The 12,831-nt window shown below is 55.9% G+C and overlaps 1 protein-coding gene and 1 pseudogene across 1 annotated transcript; one reads left to right on the top strand and one right to left on the bottom strand.

Moving 5' to 3' along the window:
• Window positions 1-1,191: 1,191 nt before the first annotated feature.
• On the bottom strand, window positions 1,192-2,488 carry LOC101092724 (annotated as a pseudogene).
• Window positions 2,489-7,801: 5,313 nt separating this feature from the next.
• On the top strand, window positions 7,802-12,766 carry SLC22A31 (solute carrier family 22 member 31). Its single transcript, XM_023245525.2, has 9 exons — window positions 7,802-8,594; window positions 10,080-10,183; window positions 10,308-10,462; window positions 10,718-10,886; window positions 11,090-11,235; window positions 11,320-11,428; window positions 11,555-11,769; window positions 12,057-12,168; window positions 12,464-12,766. Exons 1-9 carry the CDS (start codon window positions 8,217-8,219, stop codon window positions 12,696-12,698), a joined length of 1,623 nt encoding a protein of 540 aa, XP_023101293.1. The 5' UTR covers window positions 7,802-8,216; the 3' UTR covers window positions 12,699-12,766.
• The last annotated feature ends 65 nt before the right edge of the window (window positions 12,767-12,831 follow it).

The following is a 12,831-nucleotide window of genomic DNA, read 5'->3' as shown; positions in this document are numbered from 1 at the left end:
TTTCCAAAAATGTACAATCTCCTCTAGAGAAGTTTCAGAACCAAAAGACTAATTTACATGAAAAGCTGTAGAGAAAGTGGTTGAAAAGTCCATTCATAAACTTTTATTCCACTTATGTGAACTTAATACACGTGTTCGTAACAATTATGCTTGGATTGTTCGTGAAAATTTCATAAGACATTAAACAAAGCGAGCCATCATCTCAAGTTACTTCCCCGTTGACTATTTTTACAGCACATGCATGTTAGGCAAGTATCAAAAAAAAAAAAAATCACAAAAGCAAAAACAAAAACAAAAACAACCCTAAAAAAAGTTAAATACATGGGATTTTTGTTTTGCTGCTGGGCTCGATATACATAAAGTGATGGACATCAAGCAGTTCATTTTTACTGCATCTTTACTTGCACGTTCGTTCTTAGGTTGCCTAAAACATTGAAATACAAATACAACGAGTGTAGCAAAAATAATGAAAGCAAACAGCAGGTAACTTTACAAATGATGGAGTGTGAACCGTTTCTGCCCTCATCCAGAGCAAATTGGGTCACAACTGAAGGATCACTTCTGTAACTGTAGTCAAAGGTGTGCACATTTGAGAATGAGTACGCCACAGACGCACACGGTTCAACGTGTAATATCTACGGGACGCCCATTTCCCCTACAGCCCCGTAAGTGCTCCAGACCTTAAAGTGCCCACAAAAACTACACCTGTATCTGCAACCAATTACCCCTTTTGTTCACCACCAGGACAAACCGATATGTAGGCAGTTTTCTTTGCTTAGACATGGAAGCAGTTTTAACACTGGCCCTTGTGAAGCCACGATGTACCAAAAGTACTATGCCAAAGGTTTATACTAGTATAAAAATTCCACATCCCCATATCGGCCACCTCAAGATGAAAACAGATAACTCCCTAAATGTTAACTGGCTCTACTCCCCTAATATTAAACATAAAAACCACATGGGAGATACAGAAATTCAAATAGAAGTAACGTAAACCTGCCATAAATCGTAAACAAAAAACTATTTGTGGGACAGCATGGATGACAAATGATCTACTGTGTAAATTTTTTTTTTAATGTTTATTTATTTTTGAGACAGAGAGACAGAGCATGAACAGGGGAGGGTCAGAGAGAGAGGGAGACACAGAATCTGAAGCAGGCTCCAGGCTCCGAGCTGTCAGCACAGAGCCCGACGCGGGGCTCAACTCACAGACCGCGAGATCATGACCTGAGCCGAAGTCAGACGCTCAACCGACTGAGCCACCCAGGCGCCCCTCTACTGTGTAAATTTTAGAATGAGGCAGACAAAAGCCGGAAGGCCGATTAATTTTCCCCTCCTTCTCCTGCTTCAGCTTCGTCTCTTTGGGTATCCGACGTCCACGATGTCAAGTTGTCTCTCAGTAATTGCATTATTGGCGTGCTGTCTTCGTAGGACTCTTCACTTAGTGTATCGAGTTCAGCAGTGGCTTCATCAAAAGCTGTCTCTGCAAGAGAGCAGGCTTTCTCCGGGAGTTCAGAATCTCAGAATAGAACACAGAGAAGTCAAGGGCCAGACCCAATCTGATAGGGTGTGTCGGCTGCATTTCCTTTTCGCTGATCTCAAAAGCTTCTTCGCATGCTTGTTGTGACTGATCCACCGTCCCTTTCTTGTCATCGCCAGCAGCAACCTCAGCCAAGTAAGGACAGCAGTCTCCTTTCATTTTCAAATAGAAGACTTTGCTCTCTGCTTGGGAAGCACTGGGGATCAAAAACTTTTCCAAAAGAGACAGTGCATCATTGCGGATATCGCTTAGCTCGGTCTCAATTTTCTCTCTGTATTCTCGAGCCGTCTGTGTTTTTTCTCAGCACCTTCCGTCTTTTGCTCAATACTTGAGACGACCCTCCAAGATGACCTACGGGCTCCTACAACATTTTTATAAGCAACTGAGAGACGATTCCTCTCCTCCTTGCTCAGTTACAGACTTCATGCAGGCTGCCGTGTCGTCATATCGCTCAGCCTGCTCGGCCAGCTTGGCCTTCTGCACCAGCTCATTTTTATCCCTGACTGGATGTTCTGTGTCCGGAGTGGGTGGCGGCGGACGGACGGACGGACGGGGGCTCAGCAGTCTCTGGGCGGCAGCGGCGAGGCTGAGACTCTGTCCCTGGATCTCGCTGCTCACAGGGTACAGCCGCTCCGCAGACAAGGGGTTTCCTCCAATCACCAGCCCCGGCAGCAGGGGCACCACACGCACGATGACGTCAAACGCTCGCCTTCCCCTCGGATCCCCCGCAACCTTCCCAGGCTCACTCTTCCTCCAAGACCCCCTAAGTTTAAAAAGACTGAAATAATACCAATCTTCTCTGACCACAATGGAATGCAGCCGGAAATCAGGAACAGGAAGCAAAGTGGAAAATTCCAAACACGTGGGTGTTAAGGAGCACACTCTTAAATAACCAAGGAGACAAAAAAATAAATCACAAGAGAAATTTTTAAAATACTTGAAGACTGTAGAAAGAGGTTACAGGATACAGCAAATGCAGTGTGGGGGGACTCTAGCTATAAGTGCCTGCTGCACAAAAGACAAATCGACAACCTAACTTTACACTTTAAGGAACAAGAAGAGAGCAAACTAAACCCAAAGCCAATAGATGTGTGGGAATAAAAGGAAACTTTGTCTACAGTGGAGTCGGCCGGCAGGGGGCGCCTCACACCCAGCACTGCTTTCAAATGCAGACCCAACAGAAGGCAAGCATCCTGCTTGCGGCTACCACTTTACTATCCCAGCAGGGGAAAGGAAGGCTTCCTCCTGCCCCAGCAACAGTCCAGCCAATGGGAGACTGTTAGAACCCAGCCAATGGGAGACGGCCATAGCCAGCCAATGGGAGACTGCTAGAGCCCAGCCAATGGGAGATGGCCATAGCCAGCCAATGGGAGACTGCTAGAGCCCAGCCAATGGGAGACGGCCATAGCCCAGCCAATGGGAGACTGCTAGAGCCCAGCCAATGGGAGACGGCCACAGCCCAGCCAATGCGAAGCCTCTATACCTCCAGCTTCCAGTTTACTCCAATGGACTTTTAGTTTACAACAGCCCCACCCTCTCTCCTGCCTTCTGCAATAAGGCTTTGATCTGGCTCGCTGGTCTTGGAGTACCATTCTCTGCCATTCCAGAATAAAGACATTTTTGCTGGTAAAATAATTGGCAGTTTTATTTTTAAGGTTAACAGAAGAGATAAATGAAACAATGGAAACAGAATCAACAAAAGCTAGTTCTTTGGAAAGATCAACAAAATGGGCATTTCTTTTTTTTTTTTTTTCTTATTTATTTTGAGACAGAGCGCGCACGCGTGCATATGGGGGAGGGGCAGAGAGGAGACCGTCCCAATCAGGCTCCATGCTGTCAGTGCAGAGCCCGATGCAGGGCCCGAACTCAAGAACTGTGAGATCATGACCCCAGCTGAAATCAAGGGTGGGACACTTAACTGACTGAGCCACCCAGGCGCCCCCAAAATGGACAATTCTTTATACGGGCTAAGAAAAAACAAGACGCAAATTACTAAAATCAGAAGTGAACCAGAAAACAACTGGATTTTACAGAAATAAAAGAGGATGAGAGAAGACTGAACAATTAAATGCGAGCATAATAGAAATCCTGTGACATGGACAAATTCCTAGAAATGCAGAGGTTACTGAAACCAAGAATAAATAGAAAATCTAGACACACCCTATACTAAGATTGAGTCAATAATCAACACCATCCTGAGAAAGGAAAGCCCTGGACCAGATGGCTTGGTGGGTAAATTCTACCAAATATTAAAGAACTAACACCAATCCATCCCAAACTCTCCCAAACAATAGTAGGGAACACCCCTTAACTCATTCTATAATTCCAACATAACCTTGATAATAAAGCCAAAAATACCACAAGAAGAAAAGCATAAACCAGTATCTTAAGAATATAGATGCAAATATCTTCAAGAAAACACTAGCAAATATAATCCAGCAGCATATTAAAATTATTAGACACCATGATGATGTGCGATTTATCCCAGGAATACAAAGATGATTCAACATACAAAAATTAATCAATGTAATACACCACACTAATAGAAGGAAGAGAAAATTTCAACATCATTTCATTTCATGATAAAAACACCTAAACTAGGAATGGAAAGAATAGATCTCAAAATGACAAAGGGAACTTTGGAAAACCCAAACCTAGTGTCAGAATCAGTGGTGAAAGACAGAAAGCTCTCCCTCTAAGATCAGGCACAAGGATGCCCACTTCCACTTCTATTCAATACTGCACTAGAAGTCCTAGCTAGAGCCATTAGGCAGAAAAAGAAAAGTATCTCTAATTGCAGATGGCATCTTATATGTAAAAAACCTTTTAAAAACCCACAAACATAACATCAGCACTTATAAAGGAATTCAGCAAAGTTGCAAACATACAAGATCAGTATCCTAAAAATCACTTGTATTTTTACACATTAGCAATGAACAATCTGAAAAGGAAACTTGTAATTTCGCACACAATAATATTAAAAAGAATAAAATTGGGGTGCCTGGCTGGCCCAGTCGATGGAGCATGAGGGTCTTGAGCTTGGGGTCATGAGTTCAAGCCCCGGGCTGGGTGTCCAGATTGCTTAAATAAACTTAAAAAAAACTTAAATAAAAGAATTAAATACTTCAGGAATAAATTCAACCAAGGAAGCATTAGACTTGTATACCCAAAACCACAAAACATTTCTGAAAGAAATTAAAGATGATCTCAACAGAAGGAAAGACATGTTGTGTTCAAGGATTGGGGGACTTTGTACTGCTAAGGTGGCAGTATGTCCAAATATCTCCAAAGCGTTAAACAGATTCCATGCAATCCCTACCAATATCCCAATGGTCTTTTTGGCAGAACTAGAAAAAGTGATCCTAAAATTCATATGAAACTGCCAGTGATTCCAAATAGTCAAAACAATCTCGGGGGTGCCCGTCGGCCGGCTCAGTTGGTGGAGTGTGCGACTCTTGACCTTGGGATTGTGGGTTCAAGCCCCACATTGGGTGTAGAGGTTACTTCAAAATAAAATCTTAAAAAAATATACTGAAAAAGAGGAACAGAGTTGGAGGGCTCACACTTCACATACTACAAAGCTACAGTTATCAAGACGGTGTGGTAAGGCACGAGGACAAACACACCAAGGGACTAAAATGGAAAAGTCCAGACGTTGACCACACAGCTGGCCACACCGGACGCAGTTCAGTGGGGGAAAGAACAAGTCTTTCCACAAACGGTGCTGGGCAATCTGTCCACATGCACGGCAATTTAGATGAACTCTTATCTAACACCACATGCAAAAAGTAACTCAAACTGGATGAAAGCCCTAAATCAAAGCACTGAAATTGTAAAATGCGTAGGAAAAAAACCCACAGGTGCAAATATTCATAATCTTGAATTTAGTAAGTTTCTTACATGACACCAAAAGGATGAGCATAAAGGAAAAAGTAAATTGAACCTCGCCAACATTACAATATTTTTGCATCAAAGGACAATATGAGAAAGGGAACAGACAACTCACAGGATGAGAGGAAATATTTGCAAACTGTATCTCTGATAAGGCCCAGTATCCAGAATATGTAAAGAATACTTAAAACTGAACAACAAAAAGGCAAGCAACCTAAGCAAAAAACATGCAAACAATCCGAACAATCATTTCTCCAAAGACATGTATGTGGCCAATAAGCCTAGGAAAGGATGTCCCACATCACCAGCCGCCAGGGAACCGCAAATCGAAACCGCAGTGAGCTGTGTCACATCCACTAGGGGAGTGCTCTGTCATGGGTCTTTAAACCCAGACAGACAAGGACAGTGTTGACAAGAATGTGGGCACTCCGGAGCTCGCATGTTAGTGGTGCGAACGTGAACCGGGCAGCTGCTGTGCAAAAAAGGTTTGGTGGCTCCTCAAAGTGACACACGGCCTCAGCACACGATCCAGCGATCCCGCTCCTGGGTCAGTCCCCGAAAGAACTGAAATCAGGGACTCAACGACGTGCACACAAAGGTTCACAGCGCGGATCATGACAGGCAGAAAGGGGAAACAGCCTGAAGGGCCACCAGCAGATGCACCACAAACAAGCGGCGCCACAGCTAGGTGACGGAATGTTGCTGGGCCACACAGAGGACGAAAGTCCTGACACACAGGCCGCGAGCAGGCGAGTCCTGAATCCGTGACTCTGAGCAGAAGCAGGGAACCCCGACGGCCCCAAAGCGCAGGGCGGAGCGTCGGGTACGGGGGCCTGACCGCACAGCGCGAGGCGGGGCCCCAGAGTGCAGGGCGGGGCGCACAGCGCGGGGGTGGGGCCTCCGGACGCGGGGGCGGGACCTCACAGCGCAGCGCAGGGGTGGGGCCGCCAGGTTCAGGGACGGGGCCTCACATTGCCGGGAGGGGAGCACAGCGCTGGGGGCGGGGACACCGGCGCGGGGCCGAGGCCACACAGTGCAGGGCGGGGCGCACAAGGTGGGGGCGAGGCCACCAGGCGCGGGGGCAGGACCACACAGTGTAGGGCGGGGCCCCGTGTGGGGGAGGGGCCACCAAGCGTAGGCGGGGTAGGGGCGGGGCCGCCTGGAACACAGGAGAGGAGCCCCCCTCACGTGGGCGGAGCCGTCACGTGGGAGGGCCGCTGCTTGATGGGGATGCAATGGGTCCACTAGGGAAATATTTTAGAACCCAACAGAGGGGCGCCTGCATGGCTCTGTCTGTTAAGTGTCAAAGTTCCGCTCAGGTCGTGAAGCTTGGGGTCTGTGGGTTCGAGCCCCACATCGGGCCCTGTACTGACAGCTCAGAGCCTGGAGCCTGCTTCAGATTCTGTGTCTCCCTCCCTCTCTGCCCCTCCCCTGTGTGTGCTCTCTCTCTCAAAAAGAAATACACATCAAAAAAAATTTTTTAAACTCAACAAAGAATGGTACCCCCCCCAACACATAGCTTTATATTACGTGAATTTCAGCTCAGTAAGAACATTTTTTTTTTTTACCGAGAAAGAGGAGCGCAAGCAGGGGGAAGGGCAAAAGGAGAGAACCCCAAGCAGGCTCCATGCCCAGTGTGGAGCCGGAAGACAGGCTTGATCCCATGACCTGGGATCATGACCTGTCCCAACCACCCAGATGCCCCCACAGGAAGAACGTTTTTAAGCCAGGACAGTCTGATGTGCAAAAACTTGCCATTACAACACACAAGTCAGGTCCAGAGTCCCAGCTCAGAGTCAGAGAAACTAGTTCGGAAACTCAGGTGTAATCTGTAGGACCTACTGTACTTCTCTCCAGAGCAAAAACGCTGAAGGCAAACGCGACTTACCTCGGTTGTGGGGAGGAAGACTCCGCCAGGGCGACGGGGCGGGGTTCCCAGGCGCGCCCACGCACGATGCCGGCGAAACTCCTAAATGCCCGCGCGCGCCCCGACTCAGGCTCCTGCTGCACAAACCCGCCATGACCCTCCGACTCCCAGCGGGGCCTTGCCTGACCCGCAGCACCCAGTATTACCGCAACCCCGCCCCTCACCTGTGGCTTGCACCTGAGTGGCCCGGACGGCCAGCCCCGCCCCGGCCGCGCCCTCGCACGAGGACACCTGCCCGCCAGACCACCCCCCCACGCCCCTGCGCGAAGACGCCCCGCCGACCACGCCCTGACCACGCCCCTACCGCGCCTCTGCGCGATATCACCCCCTCCGGTCACGCCTCCCTACTACTTCCACGCACGTGGACGTGGCCGATCACGACCCTGAACGCAGACGCCTGGCCATCAACGCCCTTGACCACGCTCCTGCACGAGGACGCTCCCCCGCCCCCCCCACCATGCCCCGCCTACCCTACCACGCCTTCGACCCACGCCCCCGCGGGAGGACGCCCTTCCGACCACGCCCCACACGTGTCCGCCCCGCACGAGGACGCCCTGGAGAGAACACCATCGACCCCACCCCCGATCACGCCCCTGCACGAGGATACCTCAGACCACGTCCCCGCCCCGTGTTGACGCCCCAGGTCCACGTGCCCGCGCCCGCACGCCTAGCTGACCGCGTCCTCCGACCACGTCCCACCACCAGGCCTTCGCAGCCGCCCCGCGGCAGGGGCGAGGGCACCCCGGCTCTCCTCTAGCCCGCTCTCCAGGCCACGCCCCTGCCGGCCTGGCCCCAGGGTCCGGCCCTCGGTGGCTCGGCTCCCGCGCAGGCCCCGCCCGCCCGAGCGCAGAGGCGCAGATGGAGTCGGAGACGCGGGTGCTGCGCGCGGCGGGCGGCTTCGGCCGGGCCCGGCGCCTGCTGGCCGCCGCCTCGTGGCTGCCGTGCGTGGCGCTGGGGCTGGCGCTGGGCTCCGAGCCGCTGCTCACCACGCCGCCGGCGCACCACTGCCGGCCGGACCCCGAGCTGCTGCCCCCCGCGCTGCGCGCTCTGCGCGGGCCCGCGTTGCTCGACGCCAGCGTGCCGCGCCTGGGACCCGCGCGCGCCCCGAGCCCCTGCCTGCTCCTGCGCTACCCTGAGCCCGAGCCCCACGCCCGCCCCAACGGCACGCGGCCCTGCACGCGCGGCTGGCACTACGCGCTGCCCGCCGCCGGCCTGCTGCGCAGCCCGGTGACCCAGGTACGCTCCCGATCAGATCAGCGGAGGACCGGACGCGGGAGCACGCGGGCCCGACGATCGGGGTCTCCGCCTCAGCCTTCTCTGCCTCATCCTGTTTGCTCTCACTCTAACGCCTCTCGTCCCCCCCCCCCCCCTTTTCTGTCTGCCTTCCTCCGTCCTCACCTCCCTCCGTCCCCCCTTGCTCCTCTCCCTTGCCCTCTGCCCGCGGTAGACTGGGGCTTGTCAGGTTGGGCTCTTAGTCGGTCGTCAGGTGACGCAGCAGATGCCCAGGTTGCGGGGGTGCCGGGCCGACGGCGGAGCCTGCCGCCCGAGGACTGCCACTGCGGGCGGGCAGCCTGGGGGAGGAGGCGTTCAGCCGAAGGTCTGAGCAGATCGGCGCCAGGTGGTCCGCAGTAGGTGGCACTCAAGTGCCACCAGCGTTTTGAGCAAGCTGTGGCTTTGGGCCATGTAGGTGTCGAAGGCGGGTTCCCAAGACAGGAGGCTTTGAATCAAGGTAGGCACGTGGAGATACGTTTGCGAAAAGCAGACCTTTCGTCGGAGGTGCAAACGAGCTGGAGGGGAGGTGGGGGCGACTCGGGGGGTGGGTTGCGAAGAGAAGGGGAGGAGGCAGCGGGACCCTCCCAGGCCCCTCTTCCGCTCCTTCCTCCCTGGGGCTTGGGACCCGCCCAGCTCTGCCTCCCTCCTGGCAGCCTCTGCCCCGCATCCCTACCTCTGTCCCTGGGAGGATCAGCTCCAGTGTGGGAACAGGGACAGGGTTGCCACGTCTTTGCCTGAGGCCCTGAAACCGGCTGGGCTGCTGTCTTCCGTCCCTTCTGCCCCACGGCACCCCTGCCCTTCTGTGGGGGTACTGATCAATCAGCACCCCGTCAGCTTTCACAAACGTTTGGCTTTTAAGATAAAAACTGTGATGTAGTACGATCCAAAACAGTACGTTAAGTTTGGGGAGGAGGCGCAGAAACCTGGAAGGAGAGGTGGGGAAGTGCGAAACTGAGGTCAAGGGCCATGTCAGGGAAAAGCAGGTGAGCGCAGGCCTGAGTCACGGTTCCCGAAATCAGTTTTGAAGTGAGCCGTGTCGGGGGAGGTGAGGGCGATGCCCTGGAGGCCTTGGCACAGCAGCCAGCAGGAGCCTCAGCTCTGTCAAGGGTCCCCTGGTGGGAGACCAGTGGCTGCAGAAAGGGGAGTGGGTCCCCATCCAGAGAAAAAACAGACTTGGGGTTCCAGGTAGGCATCCTGGGGACCCCTGTCATTGCCCTCTGGGGACTCAGACCAGGAATTATTCAGATTCTGCGGGGAAGACTACCAGAGTCAGGAGATCATGCTGTGTGACCTTGAGCAGGTCCTCCACTCTCTCTGTGCCTCAGTTTCCCCTTATCTCCAGAGAGGAACTGGAGCAGGCCATCGAGCGCCCCTGGCAGCCTGGCCTTCTGGGAACTCGCAATGGGAAGGGTGGCCCGGCCAGCCAACAGGTGATTGGTGTCCCCGTAGTGGAACCTGGTGTGTGAGGATGGCTGGAAGGTGCCCCTGGAGCAGATGAGCCACCTCCTGGGCTGGCTGCTGGGCTGTGTCTTCCTGGGTGCGGGCTGTGACCGGTGAGGTGCTGCCCCTTCGCTTCTCTCCCAGCAGCCCCCCCCCTCCCCTTCCAGGCCCTCAGGGTCCTGCCGGATGCCCTAGCTGTCCTGACCCGCACCCACGTTTCCCTGGCTGCCCCCCCAGGTTTGGACGTCGGGCTGTGTTCGTGGCCTCCCTGGTGCTGGCCACAGGCCTGGGGGCCAGTGAGGCCCTGGCGGCCAGCTTTCCCGCCCTGCTGACCTTAAGGCTGCTTCACGGGGGGGCCTTGGCAGGGTTTTCCCTTGCCCTCTACGTGGCTCGTGAGTACCGCGGGGGTGGGGGCCCTGGGGAGCACCCCCTCCGGCCAGGCCTCCCACTCTGCTGCGGGGCAAAGTCAGGTGGCATGGGAGGCCCCTCTGGCACTCCCGCTGAGGGCCCTTCTTGCGGAGGGGGGAGGGGCACTCTTTGTTCTATGAGGTCTGTCCCTGGTGGGAAGGTCCAGGTGCTGGAGCTGTAGGTTAGTGACCGGTCCCCGCAGCCCTGGAGAGGTCCTCAGGCCATCTGCGTCTGCTCAGGCCTGGAGCTGTGTGACCCCCCTCGTCGCCTGGTGTTCTCCGTGGGAGCCGGCCTCTTCTCCGTGCTGGGCACGCTGCTGCTGCCTGGCCTGGCGCTTCTGGCGCAGGACTGGCGCCTCCTGCAGGGGCTCAGCGCCCTGGTGACGGGCCTTCTGCTGCTCTTTTGGGGGTAAGCGTGTCACGGTTCAGTGACAGCATGGCGGCCCGCGTGTCACTTCTCTCCGCACCTTTGTGCAGCACCGGGCGTGTGGGTGTGGCACAGGGATCCAGAAAGCCGCGGCATGACTTGTTCCCCTGGATCCAGAGAGGCGTCGTGAGCCTCTGTCCTCCTTGCGGAGAGGACCTGTGGACATTCTCGCCCCACCCCTGCAGGTCGCCGGCCCTGTTCCCTGAGTCTCCCTGCTGGCTGCTGGCCACGGGACAGCCAGCCCGGGCCCGGAAGATCCTGTGGCACTTTGCAGAGCCTGGGGGCCTGGACCCGGAGGACGGCTCAGAGGAGGAGAGCTCCCTGGTTACAGGTGATGCCCCAGCCGGGAGATGGGAGGCGGGTGCCAGAGAAGGGTCGTCTCTCACACGTGCCCCTCATGTCCCCGGAGCCACAGAGCTGGACACGCTGGGTGCACAGAGCCCCCGGCCCCAGTACCACTCCGTCCTGGAGCTCCGGCACACCCGCGTCGTCTGGAGAAACGGACTCATCCTGGGCTTCAGTTCGTGAGGAGGGGAGGGCACGGGTGGGCTAATGGGGTCTGCGCCTTCCACCCCCACGGTGGGTGGGTCTTTGGTCGCTGGAGTCCCCCGCCCTGGCTGGGCCATAGCTGCGTTCTCCCTCTCTCCCAGGCTGATCTGCGGGGGCATCAGAGCCGGCTTCCTCCGCAACCTGGCCCCGAGCGAGCCCACCTTCTATTGGCCCTACTTCCTGACCGCCGGCCTGGAGGCAGCGGCCGCTGTGCTCCTGCTGCTGACGGGGGACCGCTGGGGGCGACGCCCGGTCCTGTTGCTGGGCACCCTGGTCCTGGGCCTGGCATCCCTGCTGCTCCTTGCCGGGACCCAGTGTGAGCTTGGGGCCCTGCCGATACCGAGTCCTCGTGTTTGGCAAAGGGTCTGACCGATGTGGGGTAGCGGGATCAGCCCCTTCCTGGGGCCACGAGAAGGTAGCACAGGAGACGGGGCATTGGGATGAAGTTGTGGTTTTTGCCCCATCGGTCTTCCCACCGTGTACTCAGGGAAACTGAGGCCCAAAGAGTCAGAAGGCCAAAAGGATCCTATGATCCCAGATGGGGAAAGGCTGGGGAGGCCAGGCCCTGCGGGCAGCATGGGAACTGCCGCCTCCTGCCCCCAGACCTGCCAGGTTGGACCATGCTGTCCCTGTCCGTCCTGGGCCTCCTGGCCTCCCACGCCGTGTCTGCCCTCAGCAGCCTCTTTGCGGCGGAGGTGTTCCCCACGGTGATCAGGTGAGCTTGGGCTGCCAGCCACACCCTGCCCTCCCCGTCGAGCCCGGGGTTCCCACCACCTCTTGGGGGACACACGGGGGCCGCTGGTCACAGAAGGGAGTGGAGGAAGGGGGCCGGGGGCTTGGGGAGCAGCGAGGACAGAATTGCGGTGGGGGGGGGGAGCGGTTTTGAATTTTCTGATGAAAAGAAGGAAACGTGTTCCAGGCCAGGGGGAAGCTTTTCCACAAAGACTTTGAGTCCCCCGCCCGCCCCCGCTTTGCCCCCGGGCCGCCCCCCACCGCGCGCTCTCCCGCAGGGGGGCCGGGCTAGGCCTTGTGCTGGGGGCCGGCTTCCTGGGCCAGGCGGCAGCGCCCCTGGCCGACGTGCACGGCCGGGGCGGCTTCTTCCTGCACCACGTGGTCTTCGCCTCCTTCGCGGTGCTCGCCCTGCTGTGCGTCCTGCTGCTGCCCGAGAGCCGGGGACGCCGCCTGCCCGCGTCGCTGCGGGACGCCGACTGCCTGCGCGGGTCCCGGCCGGAGCGGGACGGCTGACTCGCCGGCGCCCTGGCTCCCTTCCATCCCCGCCCCGCGTGGAGGATAAAGGCATCCGTGGAACTTGGCTTCCTCGCTGCTGCTTCTCTCGGGTCGCGCGCCCTGGGTTGGAGGGGGCTCCCGGTGGGCTCAC

The sequence above is a fragment of the Felis catus genome, chromosome E2 (genome assembly GCF_018350175.1).
Source record: "Felis catus isolate Fca126 chromosome E2, F.catus_Fca126_mat1.0, whole genome shotgun sequence".
NCBI lineage: Eukaryota > Metazoa > Chordata > Mammalia > Carnivora > Felidae > Felis > Felis catus.
The sequence above is the reverse complement of the archived record's forward strand: the minus strand, read 5'-3'. Positions and strand labels throughout refer to the sequence as shown.